Source organism: Cervus canadensis, chromosome 4 (assembly GCF_019320065.1).
Source record: "Cervus canadensis isolate Bull #8, Minnesota chromosome 4, ASM1932006v1, whole genome shotgun sequence".
Taxonomy (NCBI): Eukaryota; Metazoa; Chordata; class Mammalia; order Artiodactyla; family Cervidae; genus Cervus; species Cervus canadensis.
In genome coordinates, this window is record NC_057389.1 from 87,250,707 (window position 1) to 87,265,414 (window position 14,708).

The 14,708-nt window shown below is 57.8% G+C and overlaps 1 protein-coding gene across 1 annotated transcript; it reads left to right on the forward strand.

Annotated features, from left to right (window-relative positions):
* Positions 1-3: 3 nt before the first annotated feature.
* LOC122440231 (dual specificity mitogen-activated protein kinase kinase 2-like) lies at positions 4-14,666 on the forward strand. The gene is made up of 9 exons (XM_043466211.1): positions 4-213; positions 4,496-4,642; positions 9,449-9,526; positions 10,164-10,215; positions 10,295-10,419; positions 10,978-11,191; positions 13,047-13,111; positions 14,229-14,290; positions 14,511-14,666. The coding sequence occupies exons 1-9, from the start codon at positions 202-204 to the stop codon at positions 14,614-14,616; spliced, it is 861 nt and encodes a 286-aa protein (XP_043322146.1). The 5' UTR covers positions 4-201; the 3' UTR covers positions 14,617-14,666.
* The last annotated feature ends 42 nt before the right edge of the window (positions 14,667-14,708 follow it).

Genomic DNA, 14,708 nt, shown 5'->3' on the forward strand with positions numbered 1-14,708 from the left:
AGAGCACACCTGGTGGACCTCCAGAAGAAGCTAGAGGAGCTAGAGCTTGACGAGCAGCAGAAGAAGCGGCTGGAAGCCTTCCTTACCCAGAAGGCCAAAGTCGGTGAACTCAAGGACGATGACTTCGAACGGATCTCCGAGCTGGGAGCCGGCAATGGCGGAGTGGTCACCAAGGTCCAGCACAGACCCTCGGGCCTCATCATGGCCAGAAAGGTGAGACACAGCTGGCAGTGGGCGACTGCTCTGTCCCCGTGCTCTGTGGGCGCCGGTGGTCAGTGGTCCGGGCAGGTTCCCTGGAGATGGGAGGGAAGGTTGAAGGGTGCAGGCATCTGCTTTCTGATTGGCTCCTGGGCTCAGAGGCCCCATCCCCCAGCTTGGGTTCTAGTTAGACTGTGGCAATGCAGGCTTGCCTCACGCAGCTCCTCCTCTAAGACCACCCTCTGCCATCCCAGCTGTGGCTACAGTTCAGATTCACAGGAACAGACTGGCTTGAGAGAGGAGCAGATGAAAGAGAGGAGAGTCAGGTGCCCTTAGAGCCGGCTGCCCCCTGACATCAGAGCCAGAAGAAAGCTCTGCCCACCAAGACTGGCTGCTGGGAGCGACGGTCACTTTTTGGGGGATGGGGTCCGAACGACACGTGTTAGCCAGTGTTCTCCAGAGAGAGGGAACCTCTGGGGGCATGGAGGGGAAGAGTAGACACTGACTCGGGCAGTCATAGGGGCTGGCAGGTCTGAAGTCGGCAGGGCAGGCCTGTGGGCTCCAGACCCAGGGAAGAGCTGAATCTGGAGGTGGATCCCATCCCTTCTTGGAAGGCTTTCACCTGATTGGATAAGGCCCACCACTTAGAGGGTCACCTGCTTCCTTCAGAGTCTGATGATTCCTGTGTTAAATCACATCTAAAAATACCTCCACAGTGACTTCTAGATGGGTGCCTGACCCAACAACTGGGTGCCATGGCCTTACCGGGGTCATGTGAAGTGACCATCACCTCCCTGTTCAGTGCAGACCCTGATGCTGAGACGACCCTCATCGGGCCTGCTGTGTGGCTGCCCTCCTGGTCTGTGGGGGAGGGTCCCTGAGAGACGTCGGGGGTGGGGAACAGGAGGAGGTCCCCACCGGGGGACAGTGGCCCCTGCACACGTCCCCAGGGCCGTCGTGTTGACATAGAGAGCCCCCTCTTTGGATCCCATCATCTGGACCCTATGGTTTCTGAATTGCATTCTTGGACACCTGACCACCCCGTACCCTGGCGACAGGGGATCTGTGCAGGGCCCGCCTTTCCTGGGAGATGTGCACTTGGGGCTTCTGCTGGGGTCTGTCGCTTGGCTGTCTGCCTGCCGAGCCCCTCCCTCCTGAAATGTACAACCCCTCGTTTTTATTTCTGTCTGCTTTCCGCAGGCCGCCTTTTCCAAACCAGAGCAGCCCCAGAAATCCCTGCTCTCCCCGAAGCACCCCCCACTCTGGGGAGCAGAAGGGCAGCCATGAAATTCAGACAGCAGTGGGGGGTGGTAGGGACTTGAACTCAGAGTGCTTCTCAGGGTCGGAAGGGTCTTCAGGTTGGCCAGGACTCTTGCAGGTGGTAGATAACCTGACTTATATAACCACGGATTTTTGAGAGTTTATCTACAGCTTTCTTAAAGCCTGTGAAGTGGGGCTTCAGAGTTTGAAGTTGGAGAGGTGGGCAGGTGTAGTCTAGCTGGTAGCCCTGCGCCACGTATGTCTGTGCCCCGCTTTGACTCCCGCCTCAGTCACAGACTCTCTTTGCTGTTTTTGCAACTTTCCTGAGCTTCTATAATCCTTTGAAAATAAAAACTTTGGTGGGGAGGGAGGGGAAGGGACTTCCCTTAGCAGTCCAGTGGTTAGGACTTGGCACTTTCACTGCCAGGGCCAGGGTTCGATTCCTCATTGGGAAGCTGACTCCAAAAAAAGAAAGAAAGGAAAAAAAGAAGGGTCCAAAAACTAGGGGGGAGTGGGTCTCAGATTTTGTTCTGCATCAGGCGTGATCTCCTCTGGTTGCCTGTGGCCTGTGCAGCCACGCACCCAGGATCACACAGTTCAGGGAGACCTTCCCCGGTGGCCCTGAAGCCCTCAACTGGTCTTTGGGGGTCCAGAGCTCCTGGAGGGCCAGTTCACCCCAAAGGCCTGTTTGCCGGTATCCAGCCAAGGACACAGGTGGGGCAATGGACATGACACAGTGGTGTTTAGGCTCAGTGACTTCCTTCCTCCACTACCCTTGGTGGAATTCCGAGTTCCCAGGAAGCTGAGTCTGAATTCCATGCATTCCAAGAGTGTGAGCTTATCAGATGGCCCAGGTGTGAGGGTGAAGGTGGGGCTGGCAGGATCAGCGGGGATCCTGCTGAGGGCTCTGGTCCCTCCTGGCCCTCTGATGGGCAGGGCAGTATCCTGAGCAGTTCCACACGAGCAGTGAGGCCAGTCCCACAAGACCCAAGGGAGCTGGTCTCCAAGTGTTCTCTGGACTCCAGCGTGGCATCCCGACTCCTCCTGCGTCCTGAGTCCCGATGAACTCAGAGTGTGTTGTGCCCACAGGGCTTTCCTGATTTCCTGTGCTCCCAGCGAAGGAATGTGTGTTCAGCCTCTGTGTGTGTCCCTCCCCTCGGTCCCACTGGCTTTAAGAACGGAGGTTACAGGCCTACCCAAGGCCACGTCCCAACACTGGCCACCTTCTTTGGAGTGATGGCCCTGAGTCAGCTGGCACAAAACCCCAGTGTGCATTCTCGTGCCCGTAGACCAGCAGCTCTGTTCTCCTGAGAACCTGAGGCTGAGCTGGCCGCTGTCTGGCTTGGACTTGAATCCTCTTGGGTCTGTTCTTTGCAGTTGACCTAGTCTGTGGGCACGTGCTGGGTATCCCCTCACAAGAGAGAGCCATCCTGCTGGGGTTGGCCGTGGGAAGGCACGCTGTCCGAGAGCCTGCGACCAGAGATCGGCTCTGCAGGCATCCTTCAAGTAGGGGTGGGAGGTTTTGCCTGGGGGCCTCGTGGGCACCAGGCACCGTGTTGCCAGAGTCTTCCACAGTTCTCCAGGTTTTGAGGGGCATTCGTGTGGGTCCCACACATACACTGTACCCCCTGAACTTGGCCCATACCCTTCCAACAGGCCACTCTCTGTCCTTCCACCTGGCACTCCCACCATCCCTTGTCCATCTGGCTGAGTCCCACCCATCCTTTGAGGCCTGGCCTCAATGTCACCGGAATCCTGGGGCACCTGTCTGTGATTCCTCCATCAGCACCTCTACCACCTGGGGTTGCTCTGCCTGTGTCTCACCCATTCCCGGTGGCATGTCCCCTCCAAGCAGGACCTTCTCTGCTGTCTGCTCATCACTGGCCCTGCGCGTAATCAACTGCACAGAAATGTCTGTTGAGTTGGTCACGTTCAGATAGCTGGGCTCTGGCTCTGCCTCTCTGACAGGGGTGGGTGGGAATTATACCCTTGCCTTATTGTATCGCGGTGGCTGGGGCACCTGGGACTCTGAGCAGCCAGGTCAGCGATCTACAGCCTGGCTCTCTCCTGCCAGGCATCTTGGCTTCCTTGGGGTTTGTAGCTGGGCGTTGCTCTGGGCCCTTTGTCAGCTGTCTTCTGCATCTCTAGGCGGTCCTTTCCTTCCTCGTCTTTCCAGGTATCATGATCAATTTGGTGACAATCCTTTCTGTCGACTTGAACTCAAGGGAAGGGGAGTCAGGCTCCCAGGGGGGCAGCGGGAGGCTCTCTCTGGTCTCTTGGCTGGCAGGGGAAGGGGAAGGGGAACCCACCCTGACGAGGGGCAGTGGTGAAGCAATTGCCCCTTCGAACAGGGCACTGCTGGGTTTGCTCCTGGGAAGGGCTGACACTCTGTAAAATTTGATTCACAGAGCTCCCCTTGTAACCAAGTGGACAGTGTTGCCTCTGATGATACTTTTTTTAAACAGCTTTAATGAGATGTAATTCACCTACCATACAATTGACCCTTTTAGAGTATTTAACTCAGTGATTTTTAGTATATTCATGGAGCTGTGCATCCATCACCATCATCAATTTCAGAACATTTTCATCACCCCAAAATGCATTCCATCCCCATGAGCAGTCACTCCCCCACCCCACCCTCAGGCCTGGCAATCAGAGACCCACTCTCTGTGTCTGAGGATCAGCCTGTTCAGGACGTTTCCCATTAGTGAAATCACACCTTGTGTATCCTTCTGTGTCTGCTCCTCTCACTTAGCATTATGTTCTCAGGCCACATCCATGTGATAGCGAGTGTCGGGGCTTCTCTCCTCGTCATGGCTGAGTGATGCTTCCATGCGTGGAGGGACAGCATCCTCGGCCTGTCCCTCCTTCAGTTGATTCAGGGTGTACGGGTTGCTCCCACCTTCCAGATTCTGTGAACATTCCCGTTCAAGTCTGCACTTGGGTGTGCGTCCTCGTCTCCCAGGTAGGTGAATGACCCCTCCTTTCTAGGCCCCTCAGCCGTGTGACCCTGACCCCGTCCCCATCTCCCCCGCAGCTGATCCACCTGGAGATCAAGCCAGCCATCCGGAACCAGATCATTCGAGAGCTACAAGTGTTGCACGAGTGCAACTCCCCGTACATCGTGGGCTTCTACGGGGCCTTCTACAGCGACGGCGAAATCAGCATCTGCATGGAGCACATGGTGAGCCCACCCCCCAGAGCCCTGGCCTGTTCCGGGGGCCTAGTGCAGGTGGGGAGGCGGCGCAGCTCTGTACACCCTGCACACAGCTTCCTTCATTTCTTAAGCACCACATAGCCTCCTCTCAATTTTGCTTTTTCTCTGGATCCATGAGAGACACTGCTCTCTGTGGGCTCAGAGCTGGGCCCATCTTGTTCCCTCCATTGGTTGTCCCGGCGTCCATGTGCACCCATCGGGTAATTTATGAAGCACTGTTGCCGGACACTGAGGTTGTTCCCAGTCCCTGCCGCATTATGTAAAAATGCTACGTTGAAAGTCCTTGCACCTGGGATTTCCCTGGTGGTCCAGTGGTGAAGACTCTGCGCATCCGCTGAGAGGGGTGAGAGTTCAATCCTTGGTCAGGGAACTAAGATCCCACATGCTATGTGGTGCTGCCAAAAAAAAACAGGAAAGTCTGTGAACCTAAGCAGGCCTACCTGGGGAGGGCTGCTCGAAGAAACGCTTGACTGCTCCTTCCCACGTGCCCTCTGGCCGGAGTGTGTGGTCTGGGGACACAGCTCTGGACCCCCAGCTCAGGCCCGTGGGGACCAGGCCTCTGTAGTGGAGGGTGGGTGCCCATCTCCTTTAAACCACGGCTGATTCCTATGCACCCTGTCATTAAGGAACTCTGGTCTCAAGGCTCAGAAATGGGTGGGATTGAATGTCATGAAAGCAGAAGTGGTCAGAGCTGAAGGCTCCTGGAGGAAACACTACCGGCCCTCTGCCACCCGCCCTCGGCAGGTAGAGCCCTGCCCGAGCCCAGCCGTCCAGGCCTCGGCCCTCGGGGGCCCTTGCAAAACCAGGATGCAGTGTGGCTTTCAGCAGGCAGCTTCCGTTACGCCCGGCCTCCAGCACACTGTCCTCTCTGATGGTTTTGTAATGAAGGCAGGAAACGAATTTAAGCAAGAGCCCGCCAGGAATGCACGTGAGCCGCAGGGAGGGCTCCCCCCAAGCTGGCAGTGCCCAGTGGGTGCCCCTTTCTCACTGGCGAGAAGGTGGTCATATCTGCCCACCCACCTGGCCACCTCCTTGCAGATGAGAGTCAGGCAGAGTCAGGGCGAGAAATGGACGTGAAGTCACTCTGGTCTGAGGAGGCCTCTGCTGTATTGTAATGAACCCCCCACTCCCACCCCCACCTCTCTCCTTCTTCCCTTCCCCCTGCTCCCCACCTCCTCTCTTTGTTTTTGGCCACAGCACACAGGCGTGGTACATGCAATCTTAGTTCCCCAACCAGGGATCAAACCTGCACTCCCCACTTTGGAAGCACGGGGTCGTTAAGACCCTATGAAACCACCAGGGACATCCCCCAGCTTCTCTTCAGCCACCCCCACCCCTGCTCCCTGGATATCCTGAGTCAGGAGGCTCCTCTCTCCTGGCAAAGGAGAGGCAGCGTCCCAGCCCCGCCCCTCTTCTTCCCCCTCCACTCTCAGTGGGTGTGAAGCCTTGGTTCCTGTGAGGCTCCTTCCCGCAGCACACATGGTGCTGGGGGGATGCTGGATTCTCTTTGCTTGCTGGGCTCGTGCTTTTAGCTCCTGGTTGGGCTCTTCTGGTTCACTTTCATAGCAAGCATAAGAGGACGGTGGACATGTAGATCACACACAAACTCCAAGACATGGGCTCCAGTGTGGCCCACGCACCCTGCTTTCTGCTAACAGGTGAGGGCCCACAGAGCTGAGCCTTAGGGAGGCTCTTGCAGTGCCCTCACCTCCCTTCATGGGACTCTGGAAGAATGTCACACTGTGTCTGTTTGAGGGGGTGAGGATGGGGCAAGGTTTTGCCTGTACGCAGGGTCCTGCTGCATTGGTTCTCCTCTCCCGCCGGCGAGCTTCGAGCTCTAGCTTGTGGAAAAAGCCTACCGGCTATGATGAGCAGTCCCAATTCAGCCCAGAAGGAGAAACTCACCTGCCAGTGCGGAAAACAGCAGAATTGGTGGCTGCCCCGGCACCCAGACCCATTCCCGGGGGAAACAAGGGGCCTGGACCACTGGACAGTGGTGTCTCAGGGGCTGCAGTGGCCAGGGAGCAGCTGACAGACCACTCAGAGGCACCTCTTGGTACTTCTTGGCCTGCAGTCAAATGTACCAAAGAAAGCAGTCCCTTTTCTACAATAATGAAAAATCAGATGTGTCCTTCAGCAAAGGGGAGGTAAAGAATGACAGCAGGCAACTTTCCAGGGGAGAAATGAAACCCACAGGTACGCTCTGGAGGAGCAGTCCTTCAGGAGGAAAGTGTGTATCGTTCGAACCCACAGATGAATGAACAGACAGACAGGCTGAAAACGCAGTCTTCCTCTGTGCACATGGATGTGTGTGCAGGAGCATGGAAGAATCTGGAAGAAAATAAGTCACACTTTGGGAAGGCTGGTGGAATTGCTGGGAGATCAGGGTGCAGTTCATCTGCATTTGAATTTTTAAGAGGAATGTATCAGGTTTCTTTGGAGGTCCAGTGTTTAAGAATCCGCCTGCCAGTGCAGGGGACACGGGTTCAATCCCTGGTCCAGGAAGAGTCCACACGCCCTGGAGCAGCTAAGCCTGTGCACCACAGCTGGGCCCGAGCTCTGGAGCCTGTGCTCCGCCCCCAGGAGAAGCCACCACAGTGAGAAGCTCTCACATGGCAACAAAGACCCAGGGCAGCCAAAAACAAATTTTAAAAAATCTTTTAAAAAAAGCTACCAAAAGAAGGATCTATTCATGTGCTCCCTTCTCAATGAGTGGAGGGCTTTGGGACGCTCAGAGGACACAGGGGCAAATTGAAAGCTCACAGTCATGCATAAGGAGTAAGACCCGGGCTCAGAGGGACCTTGCCATGGGGCTTCTCATACCACATCCTGTCCCATGTCTCCTCAGCTGTGGACCCGGGGCTCCCCACTGGGCGGTGTGGAGGCCCTTCGTGGTTGTCACAGCCAGGGAGATGGTTCTAGGGGGCAGGGATGCTGCCCATGGCACCCAGGATGGTCCCTCACAGAGAATGGCCCGTTCTAATGTTGGGGGCGAGGTGAAAAAGAACCTCACTGTGTTCTGAGCCACCTCGAGACCCCATCCTGGGGCCTCTCCTGGCCCCATCTCTGCATGAATGTTCGCTGTCCCACAGACGTATCACAGCCCTTCGGAAAATCAGGAGCCAAGTTGGAAAGAGAGAGACCACGATCCTTTCCAAACATTCCTTTAAGGTTGAGAACAGGAGAAGAAGCGCTTCCCTGGCGGTCCAATGGTTAAGAGTCCGCCTGCGAGTCTGGGGGGACACGTGTTCCATCCCTAGTCCGGGAAGATCCCACATGCCATGGAGCAACTGAGCCCGTACCCCACAACTACTGAGCCTGTGCTCGAGAGCCCATGCTCCACGACAAGAAAAGCCACCGCAGTGAGAAGCCTGCACACAACGAAGAAAAGCCCCTGCTTGCCGCAACTAAAGAAAGCCCAAGTGTAGCAGTGAAGACCCAGCACAGGCAAAAATAAATAAATAGTTTTTGTTTTTGTTTTAATGAGAAGAAAAGGAATTCCCATCTCACCAAGCATGTAGAATGGGGCTGGGCCAGTAGCCTGTCTGCTGGGTGCACCAGGCCGCCTGGTCCCGTGGGTTCCTCTCCAGCCACACCCACTGTGGGCGCGTGCACGGTCACTCGCCCTCAGTTTGGGGCAAGTCCATAGAGCCTGCATGGATTCCTAAAGTGTCAGAGGGCCTGGGGTTTTCCAGAACTCTCAACACAGCCCTTCTCACCAGACACAGTGGGGACAGAGGGCTAGGAAGGGGGACTAGGCATCCCCGAGCCTGCAGGCTTCTTCCCCACCCCCCCAGCAAAGTGAGAGGCCTCCTGGGGCAGCAGGTGGCCACAGGGGCCCTGGAGCAGGGGAGAGAGAAAACAGGCTGTCCTCCTAGCCTTGAGTTCCCATTTCGACCACCTCTGCCAGCATCCCCCAGGTCCAGCTCTGGCTGCCAGACACCCTGGGGGGGTTTCCGTGTGGCCAAGAGGTGCTGTGGGCCAGTCGGCAACCCCTGGGGTTGTGGTCTCCATGTTTGCACAAGACCTTGCACAAGACCCTGGGTTTCTGTCGTTTTCTCATTAGCTTGTGGATTTGGGTCCCCGCCCGGGTCAGGGAACCGACTAGGGTGACCTGTGTCAGGTCCTTTGCTGGACGTACCAGGGGCAGGAGAGTGAGCAGTGGCTGTCGCTTGCTCCCCTTCCCCTGTGCCCATCAGCCATCAGGCCTTCCTGGCGGAGCTGGGGAGGCTTCGGCCAGGGAGCAGTGAGGGAACCCATGGGCTTGGCCTCCCTTCTGCGCTGGGCACTTGGGCTGGCACCCCTGTGGCCTCGCTCCCCTTTCCACGGCCATGGCCGGCTTGCTGGAAGGGGACCCAGGCCCAGAGCTGCGAGCCCACTCGGATACACTCTCTGGTGCTCTGGCTGTGAGCTCGAACTCTAGCCCATGGAGCAGTGGCCTCTGTGGCTCCGCTCTGCCTGCCACTACCTGGCAGCCTCAGGAAGGTTGAGTCCTATTGTCCAGCCAGGGCCTGGGTTCCAGGAAGCTCAGCCACCTGGGAGCATGGTGGCAGCCTTTCTGCTTCTTGAGCCCCTGAAGCAATGGGAGTCCCTGCCTTGTGCCCGCGGGTCGCCTCTGGCTGTGGTCTGGCTTCTTTCCTGCAGACATGAGTGACCACCCGCTCGCCAGGAGCCTGGGAAGTGGTTTGTTTTCCAGCCTGCTGCTCTGGTGTCCCAAGGCCCTGGCCTGGCAATGGCTCAGAGCAGCTCGCCTGTCCCCTGTGCTGTCCCCAGGATGGCGGCTCCCTGGACCAGGTGTTGAAAGAAGCCAAGAGAATCCCCGAAGAGATCCTGGGCAAGGTCAGCATCGCGGTAAGTGTGTAGGCACATGCCTGGCCCTGCACTCTCAGGGTTCATTACTGCTCTTCCCCGCTTCCAGGTGACCAGGCTTCAAGGAGCCCCTGGAAGCCAGTGGTGGCCATCAGCGTGGCCCCCTTCAAAGAGGCAGAGGTGCCATTGCCAGCCTCCACCAGCTGCGTGCCTGAGTGGGCCAAGTCCCTTTGCCCGTGAAGTGGGGTAACGCTCCCCGGCCCATGCAGGCCTTGGGCGAGGGGAGGAGATGCTGTGACCCCAGACACGTGGTGTCCCACAGTGCTGTCATCATTGACTGTGGCCTCACTGACTTGGTGAAACAGCCTCTCCATCCTTCACCCTGTCAGCCTGGGGAGCCTGAGCACAGTCCCAACAGTGAAGGGCTTAACAGAGGATGCCCCTGGGGCTGGGGTGACCTCCAGGGCAGGGGGCTGGCCGGACACTTACAGCCTTAGGCCTTGTCTTAGCTCCCAGGGATCCCAGACCGTCCTCAGACGAGGAGAGAGCATTGCCCACGTCACAGGCAGGGGACTTTGTGAGAGTCGGTGAGGTGGGTGACTGTGGTGACTATCTTGTGGACACTGTGGCCTGGCCCTGGGGACAGTCCCCCTGACAGCGCCCTGCGGCTCCCCTGCAGGTTCTGCGGGGCCTGGCATACCTCCGGGAGAAACACCAGATCATGCACCGAGGTAAGGGGAGGGCACCCCGGCCTTGGGGCGTGCAGGGGGTGAGGGGTGGCAGTGTCCTCACTTCTGGCTCTGCCCCCAGACGTGAAGCCGTCCAACATCCTCGTCAACTCCCGAGGGGAGATCAAGCTGTGTGACTTCGGGGTGAGCGGCCAGCTCATCGACTCCATGGCCAACTCCTTCGTGGGGACGCGGTCCTACATGTCTGTGAGTCCTTCCTCGACCCGCTGTGTCCCTAGATTCTTCTGCGATCCTCCCTGCCACCAACTCTGTCAGCTTTTCCCTGTTTTCCAGGTTTTCCAGAAGCCTACTCTTGCCCATTGTGCCATTTCTGTCTTTGCTGGGGGTTTCTCCTCTCCTTTGAATTTCCAGTCTCCTTCGTCTTCTCACTTGGGTTTTTGTCTTTCTGCCCAGCTGCTCTCCGCTGCTAGTAAAAGTCCAGTCGGGGAGAATAGTCAGTCAATTTCTGAGTCACTATTTTAGTAGCCATCCAGGCGATTTTATGAGCAAATTGTGAGAAGTCAGTCTTGGGATTGTCCTGAGAACAAGATGTCCCTGGGCAGGGCACTCTCCAGCTGTGGGTTGTGGGTCTGTGGGGGGCTGCTGTCAGCTCTGATGGATGGAGTGGAGGGAGGAGACGGAATGGCTTGCTTTCTGTCGCTGGGTCTCTGGAGGGATCCCAGAGTGGGACAGGGGTGCAGGGGGGCCCCAGGGTGCCAGCCCCTCCTTGTCACCCTTGGGGTGTCTCTCCCTGTCTCCCTGCAGCCGGAGCGGCTACAAGGCACCCACTACTCGGTGCAGTCAGACATCTGGAGCATGGGCCTGTCCCTGGTGGAACTGTCCATCGGAAGGTACCCCATCCCCCCGCCGGATGCCAAGGAGCTGGAGGCCATATTTGGCCGGCCCATGGTCGATGGTGTGGAAGGAGAACCTCCCAGCATCTCGCCGCGGCCGAGGCCCCCCGGACGCCCCATCAGCGGTAGGGCTCCAGGCTGGGGCTTCCAGCTTGGATGGGCCCCAGAGGCTGGGGACGGCAGCTGCCTCCCCACGGGCCCCTCTCAGCACCACCTGTTCCCCTGGGCCGTATTCCCTGTGGTCGGCAGTCCTCAGATGGTCCTGTGGCTTCTGGGGACAGTGCTGCAAGTGCCCCAGACCCTCCCGTCTGGGGCCGCTGCACCTGTTGCTGCCAGCTGGCTGGGTTGAGAGGCTCAATCCTCAGCCAGGGCGGGGGTGGGGTAGGGGGATGGTTTCTCCCACCTTTTATCACGAGAACGTTCAAGCATACGAAAAGCCGAAGGGTTGCCCAGCAAGCAGGCTTGCAGCCACCACCTGCCATGGCTGTTCTCCTGTGTCAGATCCAACCTTTTGGGGAGCGCAAATTGAAAGGAACTCAACTCAGGGTCTCCTCCAGTGGCTGGTGGCTTCAACCCTGTTGCATAGCCCAGCATAGGCGGGAAGAGTTGTGTCCCGCAGAGGCCTCACGGTACCCGGACCAGCCACCTGTGAGATTCAGGCTGATGCTTGCACCATGTTGAGGGCTGGCTCAGGGTCATGGTCACAGCTCAGATGGTATAATTAGGCAACAGCACTTAGGGATCTGTGACTTTATTTTAGTTTTCTTAAGTCAGGTGACTGGAAGAGAGTTGAATTAAGTTTGAGACCAAAGGACTATGCAGTAGACTGCAGTTGGTTGGCTGGTTCCTAACAGCTTTATTGAGATAGAATTCACATAGCATAGGATCCACTCGATTCAGGCTAATAACACTGGATTTCTGTACATTCACAAGGATGTCCAACCACCACCTTATCTGAATCCAGAACATTCTCGTCACCTCAGAAGGAACCCCTGTCCCTCTCCCCTCCCCTGACAACCAGGAACCCACTCTCTGTGTCTGTGGATCTGCCTGTTCTGGATGTTTCCCATCAGTGGAATCACAGCCTGTGTGTCCTTCCGTGTCTGTTGTTCTCACTGAGCGTTGTGTTCTCAGGGTCCGTCCACATCACAAGTGTCGGTGCCTCACTCCTTTTTTATGGTCACATAATATTCCACTACGTGGCATCTGTTCACCATGGATAGACACATGTGTCATCAGTTGGTTTTCACAATATTTTCAAGCCCAGACCCCCTGCTTCCCTGCTGCCATGCTCAGACTGCTGGGCTGTTGTAACTTCCTCCGAGGGGAGAACCCCCCACCCAAATCTGTGTCCTCAGGCTGTGGCCCCTCCTTTCCCTGCCTGACTCCCAAATGATGCCCCAACCTTCCAGGCAGGGAGGAGCAGTGGGCTATGCCAGGCCATTCGCCTGCCAGCACCTCCCCCAGCCCGGCCCCAGCCCGAGTGCCCATTTCAGGACAGGGGACAGAAGGCAAAAGTCCAGCTGCCAAATGCAGGCCTGGCCAGCTGGGTCTAGGACAGGGGTCAGCCACCGCGGCCGGCCACCACTGTGAGCCCGCAGGTCTGGGCAAGGTCATACACACAGCTGCCTGCCCACCGCCACCCCCTCCACCCCCCCCAAACGCCCTGCCTGCACCGGGAACAGGGGTTTGGATTTGGGACAGCCCAGACGCGGCCCCATGCCAGATGTATGCCTTGTCAACCAAAGTTCCTATTTGTTTCCATGTTTGGGGTTTGTTTCCTTTTTCTCATTCACTTGAGGGTCAGGAGAGAAGTTCCTTTCCCAGGAGGGCAGCCGGGCCAGGGAGCCTGCCCTGTGGTTCAGGCCGGGTGGGAGGAGGGTGGTCAGCCTTGCGTTCCATACACTCAGGCCTTGACGCCAGACAGAAGCACGGTGGCCACCTGCCCATCTCACCCGAATTCATTTCTGCCCCGGGCAGGTCACGGGATGGACAGCCGGCCAGCCATGGCGATCTTTGAGCTGCTGGACTACATCGTGAACGAGGTGCGTGCCCAGAGCCCCACTGGCAGGTTTTCCACACCAGCGGGAGTAAGCTATTCCTGTTGGAAGGCGTTCCCCCCGCCTCAGAAGAGAATTGGACACGTAGACTGTGGGGTGTGTGGGGGAGGGGCTGCAGGGAGAGATGGAGACCGTTGTCTTCAATAGGATGTTGTTACTAGGTGTGAAGACGTGTGGCCTCACTTCTACCTGCAATATATAGATCTACTCTCCCCAAGGGGCTGTTTTCTTATCTTTATAGAGACGAACCCAGAATTGTCACTCTGAGCCCGGGGGCTAAGTGCCAGGGCCTAGGCGCCCTGACACCCGCACCTCCTTCTCTGAGCATCTTAGTGTCTGTGTGTGAGGTCGTGAGTCCTCCCACTTCCTCAGAGACGGTTCAGGTGTCCCCCTCCCCTCAGGGAGCCCCAGCCCATGAGAGTGCAGCATGGATGCCCACTGTACAGATGGGTACATCAAGGCATGAGGAGGGGAACGGCACAGGACCCAGCAGGAACTGACCCCAGAGCCAGCCCTCTCAGCATGGCCGCATCACTGTCCTGGGCCCTCTGGGACAGACATGGTTTCCGGTAGCCCTGGGATGTTGGGGTGGCTGGCCTTGGGCCCAGGCTTGGCTCTCAAGGTGAGCAGCTCAGAGCAGGGTCAGTGATGACAGAGCTGGGCGGGCGGCTCTGGTGAGAGCACTTCTGCACCCAGCAGCACTGCCCGGGCCCAGCTAGCACGTCCTTCCCAAGGAGGTGGGGGAGTGGGCTCCCCCAGTTTGCAGGCCCAAACCCCAGCAGCTGCTGCCTCCCTGAGATCCACACCCTCAGCTCACTCCAGGCACTTCCAGAGGAGGCGGACGGGATGGCCCCTTCTCCTTCTCTCCAGAACCAGTTGTGATCCCAACATGAGAGCTCTTGAAAGAAAACCTGGGAAGAGGCAAACCCAGGTGGCAGGGCAGGCAGCAGGGCTCCCAGGGAAGCTGCTGGAGGGAGTAGGGTGGTGGCTTCTGCCTCCATGAGAGGTGTCCTGAGGGGCCGCATGGCTAGGCGGTGTCTTTCCCCCTGATTCCCAAACCATCCTTGACCTCTGACCCCCACCCATCTGGTCTGTCCCTCAGCCTCCTCCCAAGCTGCCCAACGGTGTGTTCACCCAGGACTTCCAGGAGTTTGTAAATAAATGGTAAGATGGGGCGGGTTGGGGGAGCAGGCTGCCTGCTTCCTGGGGTGACGGCCAGGGCCTTGGGGATGCTAGATGATGGCAGCATCTGGTGGGACTCGAGCTCACCTGAGAATCGGCCCCCCTCCCAAAGCTGCTGAGTCTCATCCCAACTTATCCCCGCCACCCCAAGTGAAACCAGACCCTTTGGAAATCACACAATTTCCACCCTGCCTTCTGCCAGCAGGCACCCCAGTTTGTTGGCCCTTCAAGCCCGTCACCTCCCAGCTCCCAGGTCAGCCTTCGAAGCCTGCTTCAGGGAGACAGCCCTCTTCCCCCCCTGTGGGTGATGCGGCCTCAAGCCAGCGGACCGTGGCCCCAGAGGGCCGGTCTGCCGGGCGCCCCGCGTGTTCAGATGCACACATGGCATCCCGGGCTTGCA

Excerpts from the sequence above, each read along its gene's own strand:
- LOC122440231 (XM_043466211.1), top strand. Across the intron at positions 11,192-13,046 it reads CCCCGGACGCCCCATCAGCG|GTCACGGGATGGACAGCCGG; the intron begins GTAGGGCTCCAG and ends TGCCCCGGGCAG. Across the intron at positions 14,291-14,510 it reads CAGGAGTTTGTAAATAAATG|CAGGCACCCCAGTTTGTTGG; the intron begins GTAAGATGGGGC and ends GCCTTCTGCCAG.